The sequence below is a fragment of the Musca domestica genome, unplaced genomic scaffold (genome assembly GCF_030504385.1).
Source record: "Musca domestica strain aabys unplaced genomic scaffold, Musca_domestica.polishedcontigs.V.1.1 1, whole genome shotgun sequence".
NCBI classification, from domain to species: Eukaryota; Metazoa; Arthropoda; class Insecta; order Diptera; family Muscidae; genus Musca; species Musca domestica.
This window is the reverse complement of record NW_026712114.1, coordinates 24,330,223-24,345,659: the sequence shown is the minus strand read 5'-3', so window position 1 is coordinate 24,345,659 and position 15,437 is coordinate 24,330,223. Positions and strand designations below refer to the sequence as shown.

Sequence of the window (15,437 nt, the reverse complement as noted above, 5' to 3'; positions counted from 1 at the left end):
TTTTCAACACAGAAAGTCCTGCAGACACAATATACATTTGAGTACAATTTTATCAAACTACTTCACTTCGTTTGGAAGCTAGAGCGATTTCTACAGACGGACAGATGGATCGACGGACAGACATTGCTAAAACGACATTGAATTTTATGCTGATCAAGAATATATATACTGTGTAGGGTCTAAAATGTATATTTCGAGGTGTTACAAACGGAATATACTCTCCATACTATGGTGGAGGTTATGAAAGTGCTAAATTACCGTGTTTTCTTGTTAAAGAGGTCAGCTGAAAATCTGCACCTTCAGTTGGCCAGCAGAACTCAAGCGGCGGCCATGGTGATGGTGTGGGCCGCTATAACAGCCAATGGTAGCTCTCCGCTCGTATTAATCGACCGTGGCATCAGAACAAATGCCGAAAATATTCTTGAGGGTGTGTTAATGTCTTGGGCACGGAAACATTTTGGCCGCAAACATTTTGGCCGCGCCACCCAAAAATGGTTACAAAATGAGGATCATCGCTTCATTTCCTGCGCACAATGGCCACCAGAATCTCCGGATACTAATCCGTTAGACTATTGTGTCTGGAGTATTTTGGAAAGCAAGGTTGGCACTAAAAAATATCAAAGTGTCGTTCACCTCAAGCAAGCGCTTCGCCGGGAATGTGCCAAAAAACCACAGAGCAAAATTCGGGCAGCGTGTGACGGTTTCATTGGCCGTTTGAAGGCCGTAATTCGTGCTAAAGGTGAGCAATTCAAACAAATCTAAACTTATTTTAAAATTGTATGCTATTTCCGATATTTTTTGACTTTGTTTGCAGTTTTTTTATCTCACCCTGTATTTTCCAGTTCACTTACGTCCTTAGTCTGATATAACCGTCGGAGGTGGCAGGTTTAGATAATGTGTATATACTGTTTGAAAATGCTCAATTTTTTTTTTTTTTGGCGAAATTACCAGAAAGAGTGGCTCAACATACCCCACATACATGATTTTTGAAGTAAATCGCTGATTTATTTCGCATGTATAAGGTTTATAATTATTCATAATGTTAAAAAATGGGGTAGGACCAGGGGGAGTGGGCCAAAAATTTTAAATTCAAATCAGATCTCTTTTTGTTAAAAATATTGTAATAACCAAGGTTTGAAGAAAATCTTTCACATATTCCGCATCTTATGACAGTTATAATATGCAATTCAGAAATTCGATCCTTTATGGGGGAGGTACCAGAAAGAGAGGACCGATATATTATATCTTCATAGTAGATCTTGTGTGGTATTAGGTTGTTTCAAGTTGCCTCATGTTTGTTTATTTAAAATATTGATCAGTTGTGGGCAGGTATCAGAAGGAAAAGTTCGTTTTATCCGTTCTTCATATCTGATCTTGTGTTGGTAGAAATATTGGGATGTGCTAGATTTGAAGGAAAATAGGACTCTTATTTCACATTTTTTTAATAACTATAATTATTCAAAATATTGACCCATTGTGGGGGAGGTATTATTCAAAATGTTGACCTTTGTGAAGAAGATACCAGAAAGTGTAAGCCGGTATATCCCATTTTTACCCCCTATATTGTAATGGTTAAAATATTGAGATGTGCGAAATTTAAAGAGAATCTAATGCATATTTCGCATTTTATGGGCGTGTTAGATATTCCAAATGTTGACCCTTTATGGAGAAGGTATTCAAAGTAGTGGTCTGACATATCCCATCTTCATATCAGATATTGTTGTGGTAGAAATATTGCGATGTGTGAAAATTAACAAGTTAAAATGCAATCCACCATTTGGAACGAATTTAGAAATAAAATTCTTAAAAAATTCTGTTAAAAATTTAAAAATACCGAATACAGAATTTATATAGGTTTCTATATGACGTGGACCCACACGGGCATTATTTGCCATAAGTCATTACCAAATTCAATTGAAATAAACGGTGAATAAAGTAGCTAAAATCATCAAAATATCGTATATATGGAGGTACCGTTATATCGGATCTGTGCTAAGACCTAGACCAGCATAGACAATTGTCTGTCATAGGCTGTAGCATCCATTACGAACATCAAATACGACATTTCAAACAATTTCGGTGAGTATTGTACCTAATCTCGTCAAAATACCGAATATAGGGAGGTACTGGTATATGGGACCTATACGAAGACCTGGACCTGCATAGGCATTTTTCTGTCACAGACTGTAGTTCCCATTACGAACTCTAAATGCGTAATTGGAAAAAATTCCGGTGAATAATGACGCTAAAATCACCAAAATACCGAATATAGGGAGGTACCGTTATATGGGGGCTATACGAAGACGTGGACCTGCACAGACAATTTTCTGTCTTAGGCTGTAGTATCCATTACGAACTTCAAATACCAAATTTTAAACAATTTCAGTCAATAATGCCGATAAAATCATCAAAATACCGAATATCGAGAGGTACCGTATGGGGGCTATATGAAAACGTGGACCTACATGGCCCATTTACGAACTTAACCTGCCTACTAAAAAAGTAAACATGTTTGCGAAGTTTTAGCCTTCTATCTTCGTTCGAAAGATAGCGTGAATACAACAGACAGACAGACAGAAAGAAGGATAACGCTAAATCGACTTAGAATTTTACGCTGATCAAGAATATATATACTTTGTTGGGTCGGACATGAGTATTTCGAGGAGTTACAAACGGAATGACGAAGTTAATATACCCTCCATAGTATGGTGGAGGGTATAAAAATAATCGGATGTTTATTTCGCATTTTATGAGCTTTTTGGTTATTCAAAATTTTGACCCTTTGTGGGGGAGGTACCAGAAAGAGTGTTCAACTATACTCCATCTTTACACCAGATTTTTTAATGGTAAAAATATTGATATGTCTGCAAATTGAAGAGAATCTGCAGTATATTTCGGATTTTATGAGAGTTATAGATATTCCAAATTTGGACCCTTTGTGGGGGAGGTACTCTCTCTCATTCGATTTGGTAATAGTAATGCAAATATCACTGTTGACAAATATTGAACAATTTAAGATTATCCGTTTTTTTCCTATGCGGTAAATTATTTTCTAAGAAAATGTTGACCTTTTGTGGGGAAGGTACCAAAAGGAGTGGACCGATGTTTCCACCTCAATGCAAGTTAAAAAAAAATACTACGATGTACCAAGATTGAAACAAATCAGATACTCCCTTCGAGAGTTATCGTGCGCACCAACCATACACACGGCGGACATCGCTAAATCGACTTCAAATGTCCTGAAACGGATTTGATCCAAAGAAACTTAGGTTCTAAAACCGTTATTTCGAATAGACACGTTTTGACCTTATAAAACTATCTAATATTCCATTCCAATTTCTTTGAGTTTCAACAGTGTCTATTATTGCCCGAATTTTTGAAAATTCTTAATTCAAATATAAGTTCTTTCCGTATCCTGTTGACAGTCAAGAATAACTGACTTTTTATTCGTATTCTTTAAATATTTAAATTTATACTCACTCAATTACTGGCCTGAGAGGCACTTGATTATCCGGTTTGCTTATGACATGTATGGTAACATTTGTGATAAGGACGCCTTCATCTGTTAAATCGGGAGCAGGAACAGTAGTTAATGGTTCCTTGCTGCGAGCCATAATCAATGGCCGGCTAGCATTGGCAAACAGCTAGAAGTCCTCATAGATATTAACATAATCCAACATTCAAAAATTGTTCAATACTCACATAATTAGCCACCGCCTCGAAATGATATACTTTCCGCTTAAATTCCTGCAATTCTCGTATAACCGTAATTATTCCCGACCTTTCTTCAATGGCAAATGGCACCCCCTCCGAATAGGTGTGCAACAAGTCATACATAATTTCATCATCCCCATCATAGAGTAATGTGGTGCGCACCTGACCCACAGAGGTGCCCAGCGGAGCATTAGAGCCAATCCAGAATTCGTAGGGTGCACCAATGAAATCAATCGACTGATCATCCAAGGTGGCAAAGACTTCAATTGTTATGACAGCCAAGGAGAAACGTCTTTCCGAGGGATTAAGGGGCTGAAAAAATTATTTTATGAATATAAATATTTAATGAGAAATTTATGTGGCACCCACCTGATCACTGGCCTCCACAAACACGGCAATTCGTCCCCTTCTCAGCGGTCCCGAAACATAAATCGTACCATTTTTACTATCCAAACGAAATGGTATATAACCACTTTTCTTTGGCCGTTGCATATCGTAGAGAAGCATACCATTTGGCCCTTCATCTGGATCTCGAGCCAACACCTGACCCACCATATAACCCACTGGCGCAGTTATGGGTACCTTAAATTCATACAGATTACCATTCTCAAATTTCGGTGTATTATCATTTTGATCGAGTAACGTAATTTCAACTTTAACCGAATTTGGTGGTGGCTTCTTGGAATTAATGTCATCCATGTAGGAGGGCATACGTTCCAAGGCCTCAACTTCTAAATGTATCGACTTTCGTTTTTCACGATCCAGCAGACGATCATCACGAACAGTAATCCAACCGGTGCGAGAGTCTATGCAAAATGCTCCCTTGGCATCGGGTTTCTCTTTGAGATTGTAAAGAAATTCAGCATTTTCACCTTGATCTCGATCCACAGCGTTCACTTGCAGGACACTGAAACCGGTGGGTAGATTTTCCACAATCGATATATTGTAGAAATCAGCTTCGAATTCTGGCATATTATCGTTGAGATCAAGAATTTCAACTTCGATTCTGAAATGAAGGGCAAAAAAAAATATTAAATTTGGTAAATTATTGGGAAATTTATTTCAAAAACTGGTAAATTTACAAAAAAAAAAAAAAAATGGCACATGTTCCAAAATCTAAGATCCCAAAAATAAGTCCTCGAGAATGACTAAGTTGTCTCAATAATTCTAAACTAACAACATTTTTAAAGACTCTTCTGGGACGGAGTGGGACAATAAATAAAAAGCCTAATATACTTTAAGACAAGTAAATTTATTTAACTATAAACTATCCTCCATGTTAGAAATATTGAGGTTTCTCTGGTAAAACTCTATACACCTGTCCACCAATTTCCAGATATTGGTCTGGAGAGTGGGAAATTCCAAGTGATGGTTATAGTATTGGGTTAGTCTGACCCACAAAAGGGGTTTGGGTTCTCAGCCCAACTTTTTAATTCTCAAAAGGGTCTCATATGATTTGGTCTATGATTCGAAAATTTGATATAGGTTTTAAGAACATATCCCGATTACAAGAATTTTTTACGTCTTATCGAAACTTTCCTACCTTTAGCAAGTTTTTGTACTTTGAGTTCTTAAGAACCCTCCAATCAGAAAGAAGACCTGCTGCTCTTCTATGAGAAAGAAGACCTGCTGCTCTTCTATGAGAAAGAAGACCTGCTGCTCTTCTATGAGAAAGAAGACCTGCTGCTCTTCTATGAGAAAGAAGACCTGCTGCTCTTCTATGAGAAAGAAGACCTGCTGCTCTTCTATGAGAAAGGAGACCTGCTGCTCTTCTATGAGAAAGGAGACCTGCTGCTCTTCTATGAGAAAGGAGACCTGCTGCTCTTCTATGAGAAAGGAGACCTGCTGCTCTTCTATGAGAAAGGAGACCTGCTGCTCTTCTATGAGAAAGGAGACCTGCTGCTCTTCTATGAGAAAGGAGACCTGCTGCTCTTCTATGAGAAAGGAGACCTGCTGCTCTTCTATGAGAAAGGAGACCCGCTGCTCTTCTATGAGAAAGAAGACCTGCTGGTCTTCTGTGAGAAGTAGACATTCTCGTCTCCTTTGAGATGAAGACCTTCTCGGGTTCTATGGGATGAAGATCTTCTGGGCTTCTATGATATTAAAACCTTCTCGTATTCTTGAGAAGAACACAATTTCTGGTTCTCTGTGAGAAGAAGAACTTAACCTGTTCTGTAAGGAGAACACCTCCTCGTCTCCTATAAAAAAAACCTTCTTGTATTTTATGAGAAGAAGACCTCCTGATCTTTTGGGAGAAGACATAATATTATATACAATATATTATAAGCTGAAGACCTCTAGACATTCTCTGAGAGGAGTGGTATTCTCTATAAAGGGAATCGTGTGATCTTCTCGAGAAGATGGCTTTTAAGTCTACTTTAAGTAAACCCCTTCTGGTTTCCAATATTGAAAATACCTTCTAGTTGTCTCTTAGATGCAAATGTTATACTCTTGCCTTAGACGAAGGCTGAGAAGAAGCACTTGAAGTACTTTTTTTCAAGTAAGACCTATGACTAGTCTTTAGAAGTATTTGTTGGTTGGTTTTAGTCACATTTTAAATTGAATTATCTGATGCTTCTAAGAGGAAATATTTCCATTTGTCATATTTCGCTTTCCTAACTCATAAATGATATACGAATCCCACACTATTTTCTTCCCTAATAAAAGAAGACACTATAAGTTTGACCCTGAGGAACTTAACTAAATTTTCGTTCTTTTTTAATTACTACAACTACAGAAGCCTTTTAGACGCGTGTCTATCTAGTTCTATTGTTCCAACTTGAAATCATATCAGAATGCTCAAAAAAAAAAAAAAAAGGAAAAACTTACCTCGCTAAAGCCTTCCTCAATGGATTATCCTTTTGTCGGGCTTCGATTTGCAGCACAAATGTATTGCCCGGTAGACTTTCTTCCTCCAAATCAATTTCCTTTTGTAGATAAACAATACCATTATTGGGATTCACTCGAAACAATTTACGCTCATTTCCTGAAATGATATCATACACCAAAGATGCATTCAGAGAATCCTGGTCAAAGGCCATAATGGGTGGATTAAAATACAGCGGAATTCTGATGGGCACTCCCTGAAAAAATAAATGGAAAATATAAAATTCACATTAATTTATTTCAATTCAATTTATTGTGAAAATCTCTCCACTCACCGTCATCGGATAGAACTCATCGATTTTCGAACGATAAACACCTTCGGTAAATTTCGGTGGCAAGTCATCCACATCCTTGACATTTATGGTTATAGTGGTATTCACCTGATTGGCTGGGGTGCCACGATCCCAGGCAAACAGTGGCAGCTTAAATAGACGTATGCCATTATCGAAATCCAATTCCTTTTTCAATATCAACAAAGGACGATGCGGTGATTTGAGAGAAAAATAAGGACTACCATCTGCCGACAACTGCTCTGGAACTGTAGACATACTGAAGTGGACTTCAGAATTTGGCGTATTTGGCTTATCCCGATCGAAAGCCTGAATGCCTTCGAACACAATTGTACCCGGTGGTGTATTCTCTTTTATATCCACAATATAGGGGGTATTAAGGAATTCCGGTTTATTATCGTTGACATCTTCAATGTAAACAGTCACCGATAAATAACTACCCTCTTCGAGTTTTTCATTTTTGGCCGCACAAACTATGCGGAATTTCAATAGATTTCTTGGCACATCTCGATCGACCAGATCTTCAAGGGACCGCGTTAGGGTCACCACAACTGAAGTCAAATTATATTCATGTATGGCAAAATATTTATGATCTCCCGTATTGTCGGGAGATTGAAGCGAGATTTTTGAACGTGGATAGGCTTTGATGGTTAGAATCTCCTTTCCAATTTCGGCATCTTCACGCAGGCGTATGAAGCGTACACCCTCGCTCTCCGTTGAGGCACCGTCGTGAAAGGCACAACCCTGATGAGCTGTAGGGAAGGAACAAAGCAGGAAATTTAGTCTCTATGTCAAAAATCAAATCAATTGTACATGTTTTGAAGTATTTTTATATATTTTTTCATATTCGTAGGAAAAATAATTATTTAAAATATTTTAATGACAATTTTTTCAATGAAGTAAGTTGATTTTTACAGAATATTTTTTCAAGGACTAGCGGAGCTAAAAAATATTTTCAAGGACCAAAAAATTGCAAATTTTTATAAAATTTTTTTAAAGACAAACCATTTAAGACTATTTAAATTTTTTTTCAATGACTAATCGTGGACTTTTTAAGAAAATTAATTTCAAGGACTATTCGTGGATTTTTAAAGAATATTTTTTAAGGACTAATCGTGGATTTTTAAAGAATATTTTTTCAAGGACTAATCGAATATTTTTAAAATATATAATTTTTTTTAAGAGAATTAATTTCAAGGACTAATCGTGGATTTTTTAGGAAAATTAATTTCAAGGACTAATCGTGGATTTTTTAAGAACATTAATTTTAAGGACAAATCGTAGATTTTTTAAGAAAATTAATTTCAAGGACTAATCGTGGATTTTTTAAGAAAATTAATTTCAAGGACTAATTGTGAATTTTTTTTATGAAAATTAATTTCAAGGACTAATCGTGGATTTTTTAAAAAAATTAATTTCAAGGACTAATCGTGGATTTTTTTAAGAAAATTAATTTCAAGGACTAATTGTGGATTTTTTAAGAAAATTAATTTCAAGGACTAATTGTGGATTTTTTAAGAAAATTAATTTCAAGGACTAATCGTGGATTTTTTTTAAGAAAATTAATTTCAAGGACTAATCGTGGATTTTTTAAGAAAATTAATTTCAAGGACTAATCGTGGATTTTTTAAGAACATTAATTTTAAGGACTTATCGTAGATTTTTTAAGAAAATTAATTTCAAGGACTAATCGTGGATTTTTTTAGAACATTAATTTTAAGGACTAATCGTAGATTTTTTAAGAAAATTAATTTCAAGGACTAATCGTGGATTTTTAAGAAAATTAATTTCAAGGACTAATCATGGATTTTTTAAGAAAATTAATTTCAAGGACTAATCGTGGATTTTTTAAAAAAATTAATTTCAAGAACTAATCTTGGATTTTTTAAGAAAATTAATTTCAAGGACTAATCGTGGATATTTTAAGAAAATTAATTTCAAGGACTAATCGTGGATTTTTTAAGAAAATTAATTTCAAGGACTTATCGTGGATTTTTTAAGAATATTAATTTTAAGGCCTAATCGTGGATTTTTTAAGAATACTAATTTCAAGGACTAATCGTGGATTTATTTAGAAAATTAATTTCAAGGACTAATCGTGTATTTATTAAGAAAATTAATTTCAAGGACTAATCGTGGATTTTTTATGAAAATTATTTCCAAGGTTAAAAAAAATGTTTCAAGGTCTAACATACCACCGAATTTGACTTTTTTAAAGACGTGTAATTTTTTTAAAGATATTTTTCTAGGATAAACAGACCATCAATCGTGGATTTTTTAAAAAATATTTTGCAATGACCAGCAGATCATCAAACTTGGATTTTTTAAAGAATATTTTTCAAGGACCAACAAATCATCAAACGTGGATTTTGTTTAAAGAATATTTTTCAAGGATCATCAAACGTGGATTTTTAAAGAATATTTTTTCAAGGATCATCAAACATGGATTTTTAAAGAATATTTTTCAAGGATCATCAAACGTGGATTTTTAAAGAATATTTTTCAAGGATCATCAAACGTGGATTTTTAAAGAATATTTTTCAAGCATCATCAAACGTGGATTTTTATACCCTACACCACAAGGTGGTCAGGGTATTATGTCTTTATGCATTTGTTTGTAACAGGCAGAAGGAAACGAGATAGACCCATAGTTCCTTTTGATAATCTGCATAGAATCACATTCTGAGTCGATTTATGCATATCCGCCCGTCCGTCTGTCCATGTATTTTTGTAAACAAAGTACAGGTCGCATTTATTGCCCGATCCAGATGAAATTTTGCAAAGATCTTTTGTTTGGCCCAAGGACGAACCCTATTGAAATTGGAGATAATCGGTCAAAATTTAGATATAGCTCCCATATATATCTTCGTCCGATTTGCCTTTTATTGTGCACCAAACGTGTAATATCAGCCCGAATAGTATGGAATTTTGCATATACACCCAAATTAGGCCTGAAAATATGTGTGTCAAATTTGATCGAAATCAGTTCAGACATAGCTATAGCTCCCATATATATTTTTCATCCGATTTGTTATTTTTGTCCACCGCCGCCGTAATATGCACTCTGTAACAACAATATTTGGGGAAATATATCAAATGCAGCTCAGAAATACCTTTGCTAAATTTTATCGAGATCGGTTCAGATTTGGATATAGCTCCCATATATAACTTCGTCCGATTTACGTTTATTGTGCACCAAACGTCTAATATTTGTCCAAATGGGATGAAATTTAGCACTTACGACCGAATTGAGTCTAGAAGCTAGTATGTTAAATTTGGTGAAGATCGGTTCAGATATAGCTATAGCTTCCATATATATTATTCATCCGATTTGTTATATTTGTTACCCACAACCGTAATATGCACTCCGTAACAACGATATTCAGGGAAATATATCAAATACAGCTCAGAAATATCTTTGTCAAATTTTATCGAGATCGGTTCAGATTTGGATATAGCTCCCATATATATCTTTATCCGATTTCAAGTTAATTGTGCACCAAATGGGCAATACAAATCTGAACTTAAAAGATACAAATGCTTCGGCATATTTAGTCCTTTGAACTTTAAATTATAATTATAATCATAGCGTGGATGATTGAATTCTCCCATAAAAACTTATAATTGTTATGTGGAGCTCTACTTAATTGGCAAAGTGGTGTAGGGTATCATAAAGTCGGCCCCGCCCGACTTGAAGACTTTCTTTACTGGTTAAAGAATATTTTTCAAGGATCATCAAACCATCAAACTTCAATTTTTTAGAGAATATGTTTCAATGACCAACATATCAGCAAATGTGGATTTTTTAAAAAATATTTTTGGAGGACGAATGGACCAGCAAACTTGGATTTTTTAAAGAATATTTTTCAAGGACCAGCAGACCATCAAACGTCAATTTTTAAAGAATATTTTCAAGGACCAGCAGACCATCAAACGTCAATTTTTTAAAGAATATTTTTCAAGGACCAACAGATCAAACAACGTGGATTTGTTAAAGAATAATTTTCAAGGACCAACAGACCATCAAACGTGAAGGTAAGCCAATGGGAAAATATTCCAGGTTTATTCAAGTCTATAAATATCTTTCTAATTCCAATATGTCCTTCAAAAATCTACCCCTTTACACTGATTTCATATTTAGTTTTAAATTGCAATCTAATTAAGCCATATATCGTGACAATCCCCTCAAAAATAGCCTCACCTCATTTTAAGTAATTTATCATAAAAACGAAAGTAAAATAATTATTAAAACCCATCCACCCCAACCCTCCACTTAGTTTAAATGTCACGATATGAAATCTGTTACTGCCCACCACAGCAAAATTTCACCTACTTAACCGAAAAATTATCACCAGCAATGCAATTTTCTGCTACAACGCGTGTTTGCATTCAAGCAAAGACTATTTCTTCCGAAAACAGTCAGCAAGCCAACCAACCGTCTAACCAACCGACCATTAGATGGGAAGTTCAGGCCATCAAAAGCATGAAGTGAAGAAAAAACTGCAAATGCACAGTCTTGGCAATGCAGCTACATGGTATAATTTTCCCACAAACAACAAAATATGCAGTGCCATTGCAAATGGAAAATTACAGTAATACTGTTAAGAAATATATAAATGCAAATATATGTAGAAATGAATGTAAATAGAATCTTGCTATGAGTCCACGATAAAACTTTGTGGCCAAAATTTGAGAATGAGAGATGTAAATTAGTAACAATTTGCTGGACGAATTTGGAATTTGGGTTACTCATTGGAAGGCTAAGATCTTGTGAGAATAAAATTGTCATGATATTCAATATATATTTAATGTATCATCTCTTTACAATATAAAGGATCAGCGTAAAATTTTATGCCGATTTATATTCAATGACTACTATTACAGATGGAGCTTTGAAATTTTCATATTTCTCCTGAGGTGCTTAGACGATTTGAAACGGTGCTCCAGCGGTAATCAGTCTTCGGGATCGAAGTAGATGAATACAATTTTACTTATAGTCAAATTATGTCTTTTTATTGGGATTCAAATAATTGGTTATAAAATTCTACGGTCATTAGCATCAAGTCAAAAAATCGTATTAGAGTGTTTATACCGCACTTAATTGGTCTATTTGAATAGAACTAGGTCACAAGTTGCAATACTGGTATAAATAAATCATTGGATTTGTGCGTCTGGGGAAATCACTGTAGCTTCCGAACGAAATAAAAAATTTTAATATTGCATCGGAATGATACAACGATTTTCTTCAAACTTCATGGAGTGCAATTATATGGGGACAAAACAGGGGTTTTATAGACCATTAACTTCAAAGATGTTTCTTTCATAATAGTGGCAGCAAATTCGGTATAAAATTGTGACAAAATTAACCAAAACACCCTTAATCTGCCAGTACTGTTAGGCAGAGAATGGTCTATACAAGCCCCTGCTTTGGTCCCCAAAAAAGTGCAACTCCAAGAAGTTTTGAAAAAAAAATCGTTGAATTATTCCGTATGTTATGATTGTTAAAATTATTCCAAATTTTGTTGTTACATAATAGTCAGGCTTAATCCCATAATTGTTGTTATACCCTACAACACTATGTGTTGGGGGTATTATAAGTTTGATTGTCCCAAAAATTATCTAACACCTCGAAATATTGATTTCCCACATAGGAAAGTATATATGGATCTTCCTATCTCGCCGAGCTGAGTCGATCTAGCTAGGTATGTCCGTCCGTCCGTCTGTCCATGTTAATTTGTAATCACTCTACAGGTCACAATTATGGCCCGATCTTCACGAAATTTAGAATGGAGGTGGGGCTAGGGTCAGAATAGAACCCTATTTCTTTTGGATTTCTTTGGACCAAAAACTGAAAAAAATTCCTGATTTTGCAGTTGCTCTACAGGTCGCAATTATAGACCAATCAAAGCGGAAGTTAGCATGGGGCTAGAGCTTAGTGCTGGGCAGAAGCCTTCCAATTTTGATGGTCATCGGGTAATATTTAGTGGGTGAAATGGACTATAACATTTATGGTAAATAAAAGTCAAATTTTCCATTAAACCGCCATTATTTTCAGTCCCGGCGAAATCACAAATAGACGGACAGGTCAATTCTGACCGTTACGTTGATGTCGATAGAAAAAATTTATCGGACATATATAGCGAAATATATACAATGTGTATAAACAAAGGAAGGGGATAATAACTTAAATGCTTATATCTCAAGAATGGCTGGACTGATTTCGACAAATTTTGTAAATTCAGAATGGGCTCTTGGCATGAAAGAATAAAATCTAAAAAAATCGCATAAAAAGATGCCAATAATGATGTTAATATAGATTTTGTAGTATTTTGTGACATATTTTTATTTTTTTCGTATTTTTTATCGCATGCGATTTTTTCAATTTGACTTATAATATTGAGGTGTACATTTTGTAATATGTTTTCACCTTACAACACAGGTTGGGGCTATTACATACAGACTGAAATTATCGTCCGATTCTCACGAAAATTTTCACAGGTGTAGGGGAAGGCTCAGAATGGCTAGGCCTATTGCTTTCAAAGATGTCCGCAATATATTTTGGGGTTGAAATGGACCAACAACTAAAAATATTCCTGATTTTGCAGACATTATAGAGGTCACAAATAGAAATCAAAGGACACGATATCTCGCATGAAGTTAGAGTTTAGGCGAACTTCTAGCTTTTTTATACTGATTTCGTTGATGAATATAGCCAAATATCGTAGACAAGCAAATCATATAGATGAGTCTAAGTTTGGAGACCCAGAGGTATCTCTTGCTTTTGGAGATGTTCGCAAAATATTTAGGGGTTCAAATGAACAAAAAACGGAAAAAATTTCCTGATCACACAATTGAAGCCAATCGACACGACTGAGAAGAGAGTTAAGGACAGGGAAGAATTCTAACATTTTGCATGACCATAGCTTATACGTAGCTGTAAAACGGACCACAACAACTAACAACACAGCGGAATGCGTAAATATTGGGCAAATGTCCCTTGTCATAATGCTAAGGGTAATAACAGGTCAGTGCTCTATGACATAATTTCAAAAGCGAAATCTTCCAAAATGGATTTGGACATAAGGGAGTTTCTAACATATTGGAGTTTTGTAGGGTATCATATGGTCGGCCCCGCACGACTATAGCCTTTGCTTACTTGTTTTTATAATAACAACGTTTGTTAATAAGTGGACGAAGATATTAATGTTTACCAGGGGGTAAGGCAGGGAATACCTTGGTTTCGGATAGAGCTACTCCTCATCAGTTCCCTTGTTTTTTGTCGGGGATATTCTCCCCAGGAGTTAATAAATAAACATTGTTTTAATATAAACAACAATAATGGGATTAAGCCTGACCTTTTTGAAACTCATCGAAATAATAATTTTAGACCTAACAAGGTATGTATATATTCTTGATCAGCGTTAAATTCTAATTCGAAGATGGAAAATATCGGTCCACGGTTTCGTATAGCCCCCATAGAGCGGTGAAATTGTCTGAAATTCTACGCAAGGAGTTCTTTGTGATTACTTTACCCCCTTTATGCATCGTATATCCCCCATATAACAGTACTTTCCGATATTCCGTATTTTGATGATTTTAGAGACATTATTTGCCGGAATTATTTCAAATTTCGTATTTGAAATTCTGATTTGGTGCAACAGTATATCGCAAAAAATTACATAGGTCCAAAAAATTATGTAGATCCGTGTCTCCTCCCATGCAACGGTTTTCATTTAAGCGGTATTTTTCTGCGGAAATTTTTTACGTTCCTTCCAAATGGTGGAGGGTATTATTCATACCCTGATTCCCTAATTTTTGGGATCTTGGAGAGGATTCGGATTAGCTTGTCAAATATTCGGGTATCCTGGGTCAAATATTCGGATCGAATTTCACCAGAAGTAATTGTTCATAAGTTCTTTATTTATACTGTCTCTATGAGAATTGTGAGATTTGAAGACAATCTGCATCTTTTTCACTCTTTATAATTTTTTTATTATTCGAATTCTTAACTTTTCGCTCGGTATGTACCTAAGGAAGTGGGTCAATATTGACCTTTCTCTCACCTAACCTAGGCGTAATAAAAGTATTTATTTATTTTTTTTTTTTTTAATTTAATCGAAACTGAATATTTCTTTCATTCTTCGTGAGATATTAAATTATTATATTATTTATAGGGATATCAAAAGTGGAGGCAGTGAACTGATACTACCCATCTTCAAATTTGATGTATTTTTACCAAAAAATTACTATGTGCAAACTTCGACGGAAACGAATATTCCTTTCGGCAGCTTACGTGCTCAACAACCAGCCAGGCAGACATTTTTCCTATTATAGGGATATACACCCTCTGCATACAGGTATAAGAAAACTTCTTTTTGTTTTTCAGAAATATTTAATGTATTATTATACCCTCAGCCATATCGCTACAGAGGGTATATATAATTTGTTACGGATAAAACGTGCCACATACACACTACGGTTCCTTAGATCCCTTTTGAACCAAAAACCATATCAGGTCAATTGGAGTCGATCTAGGGGTGTCCATCC

The 15,437-nt window shown here is 35.2% G+C and overlaps 1 protein-coding gene across 1 annotated transcript in view; it reads right to left on the bottom strand.

Moving 5' to 3' along the window:
• Positions 1-15,210, bottom strand: part of LOC101899465 (cadherin-89D) — a 32,693-nt gene extending 17,483 nt beyond the window's left edge. Inside the window, exons 1-6 of the mRNA XM_059124383.1 lie at positions 15,184-15,210; positions 6,876-7,676; positions 6,544-6,797; positions 4,084-4,720; positions 3,703-4,026; positions 3,481-3,644 (exon numbers count right to left, since the gene is read on the bottom strand). Of these exons, the coding sequence (XP_058980366.1) occupies positions 3,481-3,644; positions 3,703-4,026; positions 4,084-4,720; positions 6,544-6,797; positions 6,876-7,676; positions 15,184-15,210 (2,207 nt within the window). The remainder of the gene's footprint in view (positions 1-3,480; positions 3,645-3,702; positions 4,027-4,083; positions 4,721-6,543; positions 6,798-6,875; positions 7,677-15,183) is intronic.
• Between the last annotated feature and the right edge of the window lie 227 nt (positions 15,211-15,437).